General features: G+C 47.5%; 1 protein-coding gene across 3 annotated transcripts in view; it reads right to left on the reverse strand.

Moving 5' to 3' along the window:
* Positions 1–4,095, reverse strand: part of ap3b1a (adaptor related protein complex 3 subunit beta 1a) — a 380,897-nt gene extending 376,802 nt beyond the window's left edge. For all 3 annotated transcript variants that reach the window (XM_069938172.1, XM_069938181.1, XM_069938185.1), the window contains exon 1: positions 3,793–4,095. In XM_069938172.1, coding sequence (XP_069794273.1) covers positions 3,793–3,938 — 146 coding nt within the window. In that variant the 5' untranslated portion in view covers positions 3,939–4,095. The remainder of the gene's footprint in view (positions 1–3,792) is intronic.
* Between the last annotated feature and the right edge of the window lie 7,764 nt (positions 4,096–11,859).

The following is an 11,859-nucleotide window of genomic DNA, read 5'->3' on the forward strand; positions in this document are numbered from 1 at the left end:
GTCCAACTGTGGTATTGCAGAGAAATAATCTCAATCATTTCCTCCAAGTGGCCTAAATGCTACTTCCTCAAAAATCAAGTCCACGGTGCTGAAGATCCAGCTGCGCTGGGTGGGTCACGTCTCTAGAATGGAGGACTATCGCCTTCCCAAGATCGTGTTATATGGCGAGCTCTCCACTGGCCACTGTGCCAGAGGTGTACCAAAGAAGAGGTACAAGGACTGCCTAAAGAAATCTCTTGGTGCCTGCCACATTGACCACCGCCAGTGGGCTGATATCGCCTCAAACCGTGCATCTTGGCGCCTCACAGTTTGGCGGGCAGCAACCTCCTTTGAAGAAGACCGCAGAGCCCACCTCACTGACAAAAGGCAAAGGAGGAAAAACCCAACACCCAACCCCAACCAACCAATTTTCCCCTGCAACCGCGTCTGCCTGTCCTGCATCGGACTTGTCAGCCACAAACGAGCCTGCAGCTGACGTGGACATTTACCCCCTCCATAAATCTTCGTCCGCGAAGCCAAGCCAAAGAAGAAGAAAGATGCAGACATACAGTGGGCATGATCTTTACTGTACATTAACAAAAAATGAAAGCTTCATCGGTCAATATACACAAGTTTTCCACAAGCAAAGTTCATGACTCCATCAATTGGGATGGACTGTGGAACATCACATACAAAGTTAAGCCAAAACATTCTACTTGATCAATAATCATGATTTTAGTGGAGAGAATTCTGCAAAGTTTTCAGAGCTAAGGCAACAAAAGTTCATTTTGTTCTGTTAGTTCTTTAACTTAATCTTAATCCAGTGAAGTGTAAGCACAAGTAACCTTTCTCAGTCTCCATCTTTGGAGACAAAATTCTACTGATATTTTCTACAAACCCACCAATCTCGAAAGTGACTTTGACTATGTCTCTTCACTCCTGTCCCCTCTAAGGATTCTATTCCTTTCTCTCAATTTCTCCATCTCTGTCACATCGGAGCCAAGGATGCAGTCTTTCTATTCCAGAATATCTGAAATTTCCTCCTTCAAAAATGTAGCTTCCCCTTTACAGCCATCAACTCAGACCTTACCCGCATTGCTTCCATTTTCCACACATCTGTTTTGGCGTCTTCCCCCAAGACACAACAAAAGCAGAACTCCCCTTGCCCTCACCCACCACCCTCGCATCCAACATATTATCCTCTGAAATTTCTGCCATCTACAACATGATCATACCGCTAGGCATATCTCAGTTTTCCAAAACAATCCCTCCAGGACTCCAGTTGCGCCTTCCCACAAATACCCCAGAGGTGCCTACCTCTCTAACTGCAGGAAACTCTACTTGCATCCACATTTCCTCCTTCACCACCATTTGGAGCCCCAAAAAGTCCTTCCTAGTAAAGCAACACTTCACTTGTTAATCTACAGAGCTCATCTACTCTGTCCAGTGCTCCCACTATGTCTTCTCTAGAGAAACTGGGCGATTGTTTCATTGAGCACCTTAGCTCTGGCTGCTGCAATAACAGGGACCACCTAATGGCCAACCATTTTAATTCCATACACCATTCCCACATCGACATGTCTATCCATGACTTTGTGCACTGCCAAACTGATGCTACAGGAAAATTGGAGGAACAACACTTAATATTCCATCAGCACTCCAAACCAGATGGCTTTAACTTCGATTTCTCTAGTTTCTGTTAAACCCCTCCCAAGTCTCTCTTTCCCTATTCCTCTGCCTCTTTTCCTCCCTTTTCATTTTGGAAGCTATTTTCTCACTGTATCGCTCCTCAAGTTTTTTCACTTCTACCCTCCCTCCTATTTCCATCTATGAGCTCCTATCTGTTGCCCATATTCCTCCCGCTGCCCTTTCCTCCCTCCTCTCCCCACCTTTTTATTCAGAGACCTGCCTATTTTTTCCTCAGGCCCAAAAAGTCGATTACCTTTTACTTCATGTAAATGCCGTATGACCTGCTGGGTTTCTCCAGTACTTTTGCATATTGGAAATATTAGAAGACTACCTCACAAGATAACCAAATCAGAAAGCTATCAATTTTTCCAGAAATGTATCATAGCATCCTTCAAATCAAGTCTAAGGTGTTTTTTCATTCAGTACTAGAAAAGTCTGTTACAGGTGATCTGACTACACCAACTTGGCTTTGATGTCAGCCTTCAATCTTGCTCAAAATCATGTTATAAAAACTCACTTATTATCATTACTTCTCTCCCCCCCCCCCACCCCACCTCTATATGCAATTCACTGCAGTGTTTACATATTTCAAACATTAGGCTTCTTCAGATGCATTCTCCACCAAGAATGCGCCTGCAGAAGAGGATTCAGACCTGTGGAATGGTCATTCAGGTGGCAGCACTGAAAGCACCAACCATCTGAAAGGGACAGCTGCACGGGAGGTGCCTCGGAGTACACTCCGGCTCCTGTCCCTTTAGGCTGTCAGAGTTGGGGTTGCTGCCTGTCAGAGCTGGGGTAGCCACGCGGGCTGTCAGCACTGGGGAAGTCAGCGCGGGACGTCCACACACTGATCCCACTGCCCCGTGCTCTCCCCACAGCCCTGATTCAGTCCCCACTCCGTGGGCACGTCCTGCACCGGCCGCCCCAGCTCTGACAGCCCGCACCAGCTGCCCCACAGTGTGGGGGCTGTGGGGAGAGCATGAGGCAGTGGGATCAGTGTGGGGACATTCCGCATCGGCTGCCCCAGCTCTGACAGTCCGTGCCAGCCACCCCAGTGTGGGGACTGACATGGGGCTGTGGGAAGAGAGTGGGGCAGTGGGATCAGTGTGGGGATTGACACCAGGCTGTGGGGAGAGAGCAGGGCTGTGGGATCAATGTGGGGGCAGGGGCAGCTGGGAGGAGGGCCGTCAGGCACTTGCCAGCTGATTGCCATCCCCTTAGCAGCCACTTTTAGGCAGCTGCTTTCAGATGCCGGGGAGGGCGGGACACCTCAGTGCTCCGGCAATTATCCCTCCCGGAGGAGGGTTACAAAGTTCGCTTCAATGTGCCTCCTGTGCTTCCAAGTGGCCTCCTGACAGCTACATATGGGCATAATACGCAGCTTTACATCAGGGGATTTTGGCCACCTGAAAGTGCCTATTGCCTAGACAAAACTTTTAGTCTAAATAAATCTTTAAGACGTTTCAGCAATATTCAAAAACTTCTGCTACCCATCTGCAACAATTTCAATTTATTTTTCAAGATGCAAGTGCATTAGAAAGGCCAGAACTCTTTGCCCATCCCTCAAAGTTTTATCCACTTAGGCACGGGTGTTGAATGCTCAAATGAGCTTTTCAGATTCAGACCAAGGTGCACTAAATTTGCAATTTATTTCCTTCTGACCAGCTGACATTGCCAAATTTCACACAAGGTTTTTATGCCATTGGCTGAAGAGAAGCTTGAAAGCAATGCTTGGACGCAACTAAAAATAAACTTCTGCTCATTTTGGAGTAATTTCAATCAACCATAGAAGCTTTTTTTTTCTCTGGAAAACGGTGTTCTCTGTTGCAAAGCAAATTAGGTTTCTCCCAAAAGGTGACAACCCCTAGTCAGAAACATGTTAACTTATACAACCAGGAGCCAAGAAAGTGGCAACAGTGAAAACTTGAGAACTACGACGAAGGGCTACATTAATCACCACCTGATTTTGCTGCGTTTGAGAAGAGGGGGGGGGGACTCGAGCGTCCAGTTCCTATCCTTCCAAACTCTGCCCCCCACTCACATGCAACAGCAGCGCTCAAACCAGCGAAGTGGTCCAAGAAATCTATGGCCCCTTGGAGGGCCGCGGAGAGGAGGGTGACTTACTTCTTGTAGTCTGTGCTGAAGAGCCGAAACGCTGCGCCGGCCGCTGTTCCTAAAGTCATTGCCGTGGCTTCCAAGCCCAGCTCGGTCGATTCCCTTCCCAGGCCCCGGTCCCCATGCTCGTTGTATGACACGTTGTTCCCGGCCATAGTTCGACGAGAGCGATCCCCCTCCCTCCACCCCCGGGTCACTCGCACCGTGACTCCGGCTGCAAACCTTCCCGAAGGCTTCAACCTGAATCGCTCCCGAATTCTCCACAGATACCGGAAATTACTGAGGGGGGTGGGGGAGGGGGGGGGGTAGAGAGAAAAGGTGGTCACGTGGCGGTGAATCACATGATGCAGCGGCTGCCATGGCAATGGCCACCTGCCACGTCACACGCCGCGTCAATCAATCACACTCTTGTTGGAAAAGAGGTTCTCATTTTGGAAGAGAAGCCCCGAAGGGATGAGTGGTGGCAACAGTCATAGACTGAGCCTCCAAAATATTCCCTGTGGGATTTAATTCTACTGGTCGTCTCCTTGACACTTTGAAAGAATTGCTTCCAAACTTGGGTCAGTCCTGAAGTGCTGTATCACTGGCTCTCCACTCAGTTCTGGATCACCATATGTACTGATTCTCTTCATCGACAGCAGCTCAGCCTTCAATCAGTCCCTGCCAACAAGCTCCAAACTCTGGATCCCCGACGGAAGACCACAGTCAGTAAAATTTCTCCTCCTCACAGACAATCAACACAGGCACACGTGGTTTCATTTTGTATTCGTATGTGTGAGTTCTTAGACAACACACGGATGAAGGAAATGGTTCTTTTTGTTTTGGCTGCAAGCCTCCATTGCAGATCTTCCATACTGTGTGTCAGCCCCCTGCTGGCAACCAAGTCTAATCAAACAGTATCTATAATCAAGGCCTTGCTAGTGGCCATGCAAACATGATCACTATCATTGCACCAGGCAAGGATGTATATTTGTTATATTAGGAGACTTTGTTCATAGGATTTTCATAAAAATTAAAAGGAAAAGTTTGTATAACTATAATGCAAAAAAAGGGTGGCAAAAGTGAAGATGAGAAGGGGGAAATTAATATCGGGTGATATGGAAATGGCCAAAGCCTTGAACTATTATTTTGTGTCAGCTTTCTCAGTGGAGGACACATTTAACATGCCAAAGGTCCTCGATATAATCACTATTACTAAAGTGCTAGAGAAATTCAGCAGGTCTCACAGCATCCATAGGCAAAACCAACATTATGGACCTGAGCCCTTTGTAAAGACATTATCAAGTCAAGTTTATTGTCATCTGATTGCACAAGTAAAACCCGACAAAACAGCGTTCTCTGGTCCTTGGTGCAAAACACGCAGATGCACAACCAGACATAACACACATACAGGCAAACAATACACATACAGGACAAGTATATGTTTATGTAGCGTCTGCTAACGGCAGCACTGCTGAAATGAAATACGTCCACACACACACACAAGGGTGAACCAGTAACTGACTTTATTTGAATTTCACACACTGCTTTAAGGGTAGGAGCCACTTCCTGTCTCGTGCATTGGTCTGTGGGAGTGACGTCAGCGTGTTGCAGGGTCACTGCCTGCTCTGCGCTATGCAACTGGAAAGTGGTGACATTAACTAGGTAATGCATGTTGGCAAACGCGGGCTTCTCCTGAGAAGGGAAGGGGAGCCTGCACCATCTTGCACCAACTGATTGGAACATCGATTTGGCCCGCTACACCACCCCCACCAGAATCACTGCCACCTTTGAGCAAGTCACAGTACTGTCTTTAGGCGGGCAGCCTCTATGTCTGACCTGGGGAGCTGGGACAGTCAGGGCTGAGTCCAAATGCCTTGAGGTGGTCAATGGTAAATCTGTCCTGCCTCCTGCCTACATCCAGAGTGAAAACGACACCGTCGCGCTGCAACGGGCCTTCGAAGGGGCATTGCAGAGGTATTCTTTGCTGTCCTTTGTGAACAAAAACAAAGTCGGTTGACTGCAGATTCGCAGGGACGTGTCAAGGTGGAAAGCCATGCCAGGAAGGTGGCAGAGGTTTTGGTTTAACCATCTGTTCTCTTAAGCACTGGTGGACATCTAAAGCACTGGGTTGTGGGCCAGAATGGTTGAAGTGAATATCCAGGAACGGTACACTAACTTTGCAGATGACGCTGACAGGTCTTCGTTTGGTGCTGTGTGAATTCCCAATAGCCCCCATGGGAGTTCGTCCATCCAATTCGGGCCTTGTAGTCGGGCTTTCAGGGATGCTTTCAGATGGTGGTGAAAACGTCCATTTGCTTGGTCGTGGTGTGACGTAACTGGCTGCCACAGAATATGGTTAGGCTTGACCAGAGCAAGGAAGTGAACTGGGCCCCTCGGTCCGAGGTGATGTGGGTCAGGATGCCAAAACATGTGACCCAAATGGACAAAAAGGCTTTGACACAAGTCTCTGTCTCACATGTGGGCGCTTCCGGCCAATGGGTAAAACAGTCAACTATTGTGAATAAAAACTGCATACCTTGGCTCATGGGGAGTGGGCCACAATGTCCATGTGCACATGGAGCAAAACTCTGGTGAGGGGCCTTGGTGTGTCTGTGGAGTTTGGCATGCTGGCAGTCCAAACAAGTCCTAGCTCACAGAGTGACGTTGTGGCAGAACTTGTGCCACATGAACTTGTTGGACAGCAGACAGATCATGGACCTTATCAAAGGGTGTGAAAAGCTGTGGATTTGGTCAAACACCCACCATTGCCAGGTCACGGGTCGGATGGGTCTAGGAAAACATGTTGGGTATAGTCACATAGTAAAGTCGGGCTCCATGGTGAAGGACAGAAATCGCTATCCTTAAGGCTGGTGATAGCAGTCCAATAGGCCTGGACATCAGTATCCTCTGTCTGATTCTTGGCCAGTTGGGCAACATCAAGTCCTCCTGAGATGGCAGAGACATCCAGTCTGCACAGAGCATCGATCGCAACATTGGATCTGCCTGCAACATGGTGAATGTCAGTTGTATACTCGGAAATATAGGAGAGGTGTCATTGTTGCCTCACCGACAATGGGTCTGAGACCTTGCTGAGTGCATGGGTGAGTGGTTTGTGTAGGTGACAAAAACCCTTCCTTCTAACATGTACTGGAAATGTTGTATTGCCAGATACAGAGCCAACAGCAAGCATTGCACACTATGATGCAGCTGGCCAGGAGACTCTAAATAGAGCTCCTGTAGAAGGTTGACAAAATGGTGGCCAGTAGCCTTGCGCACTTCAGAAGTGCAGTCACTGTTGTGCCTTCCTGCCACATAAGGGGATGTGTGTGCAACCAATTTTTCAAGTCTCTATCACTAAAGAGCTGGGCTGAGCAAACCAGTGGGTCTTAAAGTAGATAAGTTGCCTAGTCCTGATGGAATGCATCTCAGGGTACCGAAAAAAAATGGTGGAAATTATAATAGAGGTACTTGTGAAAATTTACCAAAATCCTCTATACTCTGGGCAGGTAACAGCAAATTTGAAGACAGCAAATGTCAAGCCACTGTTTAAAAAAGGATGTAGGCAAAAGGTAGTTCATTATAGGCCAGTTAGCTTGACGTCTGCATTCAAGAAAATGCTTGAGCTATCACTCAAGACATCTAGCAAGACATCTGGATAGAAATAGTCTTATCAGGCAGATGCAGCATGGATTAAGGAAGGCAGATCATGTTTTACAAATTTACTGGTTCTTTGGAGATATAATGAGCGCAGTGGATAGAGGGGAACAGGTGGGTGTTGTATATGGATTTCCAGTGGTGTTCAATAAGGTGCCACATATAAGGATGCATGGAGTCTGGGATAAAGTATTAGCATGGATAGAAAATTGGTTAGCCAATAGAAGGCAGAGATTTGGAATAAATAGATGCTTCTCTGGTTGGCAATCAGTGCTGAATGGAATGCCACAGGGGTCAGTGGTGGGCCACAACAGTCCAGAGCTACATCTACATGTTAATGTACATATTAGTTTATTAAAGCTGTCTTATACTCGCACTGCTGGTGTGGTTATTGTCAGTACAAGCAGAAATTGCTAGAGGGATTGAATTTGCTAAAGGGATTGAATTTGCTGCAACTGTACAGGGAACTAGTGAGGCTGTACTTGGGAGTACTGTGTGCAGTCTCCTTACTTGAGAAATGATATAACAGCTTTGGAGGCAGTGCAAAGAATGCTCCCCAAGTTGATTCTGGAGATGAGGGGGTTAGCCTAAGAGGAGAGATGGAGTCTCCTGGGATAATAGTTTCCAGAATTCATAAAAATGAGAGAGAATAACAAAATAAAATTATGAAAGGGATTAGATAAAATAAAGGCAGGAAATTTGTTTCCTCTTGTAGGTGAGACGAGAACTAGGAAACATGAGCCTCAAGATTGGGGAGAGTAGACTTAGGAAAGAAATGAGGAAGAGCCTGTTTTTCTAAAGAGTAGTGGATCTGTGGAATTCTCTGCCCAAGGAAGCAGTAGAGGCTGCCTCATTTAATATATTTAAGACATTGTTAGATAGGTTTTTGCATAGTAGAAAAATTAAGGGTTCATCCCCTCAAAACTGATCAGCAAGCTCCAAAAACCTGGAACTCAGCAAACCGTTGTGAAATTTGACCATGGACCACCATCAGTGAAGATTGGTAAGAACATCTCCTCCACAATCTCTATCAGTACCAGAGCACCACAGTGCTGTGTTCTGAGCCGCCAGTTCCACTTACTTTACACTTACGATCATGTGGCTCGGTATGACAATAACACCATCAACAACTTTATTGACAATACCACCGTGGTGAATTGTATAATGAAAGGTGATGACTCAGCATACAGGAGGAAAATTGAAAACTTGGCCGAATAGTGCACAAACAACAACCTTGTTGGTTCCTGATTGTTGACTTCAGGAATGGAAAGCCGGAGGTATATAATCCAGTGATCACTGGGGGAATCAGAGGTGGAGAGGGTGAGAAAATTTAAGTTTTTGGGAGTCACTATCTTGGAGGAACTTTCCTGGATTCAGTGCACTAATGGCATCTTGAAGAAAGCACATTATCGCCTCTACTTCCTCAGAAGTTTGAAGAGATTTGGTATGACACCAGAAACCCTGGCAAATTTCTACAACTATGTAGTGGAAAGTGTGCTGACTGCGTGCATCATAGTCATGTGTGGAAACACCAAAACCCTTGAGTGTAAAGTCCTCCAAAGGTAGTGGGCACAGCCCAGGACATCACAGGAGAAACCATCCCACTATCAAGGACATCTACAAGGAACACTGCTGTTGGAGAGCAGCAGCAATCATCAAGGATCCACACCACCCAGCATTTGCTCTGTTATTGCTGCTGCCATCAGACTCCTCAACAAACTCAGAATCTCATTTAAGGACTCTTACTTGTGCACTTTATTGATTTTTTAAATTCTCTCTGTATTGCTATTTGTTTATAGTTCTTTGTTTACACATATACATGGTGTTGCGGTCGGTGTGCTGTGCAACGAACACAAGATAAAACCACACGGAAGCTGTGAGTGAGCTGAACCAACCTACTGATTTTACTGGAACTTTCTGAGAGCTTATCAGCACGACCCCCATAATCCTTTGCAGCCCCACCCACCGGGACCAATGTGACGTCAGCAAGTGCGAGCTTGCACCACTGTGACCTGGTTCACTTGCGGATCAGTGTAGCCCACTAAATGACGGCCCCACCCCACCCCTGAACCAGTGTTCGGAAGTGCCGAGTCCACAATTTGTAAACAGTTCCTTCATTTGGGAAGCCGAACTCTCCGCTGCAGGGCTGGAATAATTACTGGTTGGTTGAGGTCAAGTTGTGCCAGCTTGAGGCAGTGGACTGTGAATGTTTCTTGCCTACCCCCAATGTCCAAAAGGCACGTAGTCCTGTTGTGCTGTAACATCTGTATAGACCCTTGTATGGCTGCTGAAGGGGTGTCTGGTGTGCACCTCTCCTTATGAAGATGCATTTGCAGTCTTTGAGATCCTTTGGAACATAGGATCGAGCTGGACCATGGCGTGAGGTTGGGATGAATTCCAGGGTGCCCACCTTCTTGCAAAATCATGTTAGCAGTGCTGTAGGTGTTTCCTCTTGGCCATGAGCTGCCGGCAAAAACTGTCCTGGGACTGTCTGCAGGGCCCCATAGATGAGCCCAGCAGAGTACGTGGCTGAATCCTCCTTCGGCACTGGGTGGATGCCAAGGAGAACCCAAGACAGCTCGTCCCCCCAATCCAAGCCTCAGAGCTGCACCATGAGAGCCATCTTCAAATGCTGATGGAATCTTTCCACTAGGCAATTAGACTGTGGGTGGTAGGTCCCTAGGAGCTGTGCCAGCACTGCCCATAGGCCTGATGTGAACTGTGTCCCTGTCCGATGTGATATTGGAAGAAAGACCAAAATGTGCTATTCAGTTGGCAATGAGGATCCTGGCGCTGGATGTTGTGGATGCGCCCAAGACCAGGACAGCTTCCGGCCATCTAATGAACCTGTCCACCATTGTGAACAGATACATGGCACTTCTGGAAACCAGCAGCAGCCCAACAATGTCCATGTGGATGTGGTCAAATTGTCTGTGTGTCGGCAGAAAAGATCGAAGAGGGACTTTCACATGCCTCTGCACCTTGGATGTCTGACAGTGTTGGAAAGTTCTGGCCCAGTAGCCGACCTGTTTACATAGGCCATGCCACATGAATCTGCTTGCGACCAGTTGAGTTGTCGCTGGATGAATGGGTGGGTCAACCCATGTAGTGCGTTGAAGACGTGATGTCTCCACGCAGTGGGAATGATGGGCCTAGGTCAGCCAGCGGACGTGCCACAGAGAAGTCTGGCTTCAGATGGCCCAAAACGCATGTCTTCCAGCTGTAGACCTGCGAATGCTGGTATCTCGCCATCCTGCCGCTAGGCCGCTGTATATTGATTCTGGGGGACAGGGAGTGCACAGACAGGATGGACGTACGGGACCGAGTGTCAGCTATGAGGGTGATCTTGCTGGAAATGTGCTTGATAGCCGTTGTGTACTCTGAGTTATAAGAGAGGTGACGCTGCTGCATTACTGACCACGGGTCCGGCACCCTGGCAAAGGCAAAAGTGAGGGACTTATGATTGGTGAAGACAGTGAAATCCCATCCTTTAAGGAAATGGCATACGGTGAAGTAGAGGGCTAGCAACTCCCTGTCAAATGCACTATATTCTGATTCGGGGTCACAGGTACCTGCAGAAGAAAGTGAGCAGTTTCCAATGTCCATCAATCAGCTGCTCCAGGACACTGCCAACTGCCGTATTGAATGCGTCGACTATGAAGGGGGTGGGCATATCAACGTGCAGATGCTCTAGAATGGTGGTGTTGGCCAGAGCGTCTTTGGCCTGGTTGAAAGCTGCCAAAGACTCTGTGTTTCAGCCGAGATCTTTTGTCTTACCAGACAGCAGCTTGAAGATATTGCATGATCCTGGCAGCTGATGGCAGGAACCTACTATAGAAGTTGACCATCCCAACAAACTCCTGCAAACCTCTGAATGTTGGTGGCTTGGCGAACTTACAAATGGCCTCAACCTTTGACAGAAGAAGGACCACCCCATGTCGATCCATGCAGTGCCCAAGGAAATTGATGGCCATCAAGCCATCTGGGTTGATGACTAGGCTGTAGATGCTCAGTCACTGGAGAGGAGAAGCAGGTGTGTTAGGTGCTCCTTGTAGGCAGCTGTTGTTATGGCTATTCTGCTGCAATCACACTGCAGCCTCTGTATTTACAGTGGTGTACTGCACAAGTGCGGGATACCTGGTTGGTTAGTAGGAAGTATACGAAAGGCAGTGGATGCAAGCTCTCCCCCCTTCCCAGTAATGTAAATACATTTATCATGCTCAGTAAAACATTTGTTGTGCTTCACTGCATCTACTCATTATTTTAAGCTCAATAATGAACATGGTGTCGAAGAGAAGCCTCACAACTGAAGAAGTGCCACAGAGTAATTCAAACTACATTTGTGAAACCTCAAAATGGCCGGCGTGTTTAGACAGCCCGACCCCATGGTGTTTGAAGGAAAGGTGGCCAAGAAATGGCGCATATTCGAACAGAAATATA

This window comes from Narcine bancroftii, chromosome 1 (assembly GCF_036971445.1).
Source record: "Narcine bancroftii isolate sNarBan1 chromosome 1, sNarBan1.hap1, whole genome shotgun sequence".
NCBI lineage: Eukaryota > Metazoa > Chordata > Chondrichthyes > Torpediniformes > Narcinidae > Narcine > Narcine bancroftii.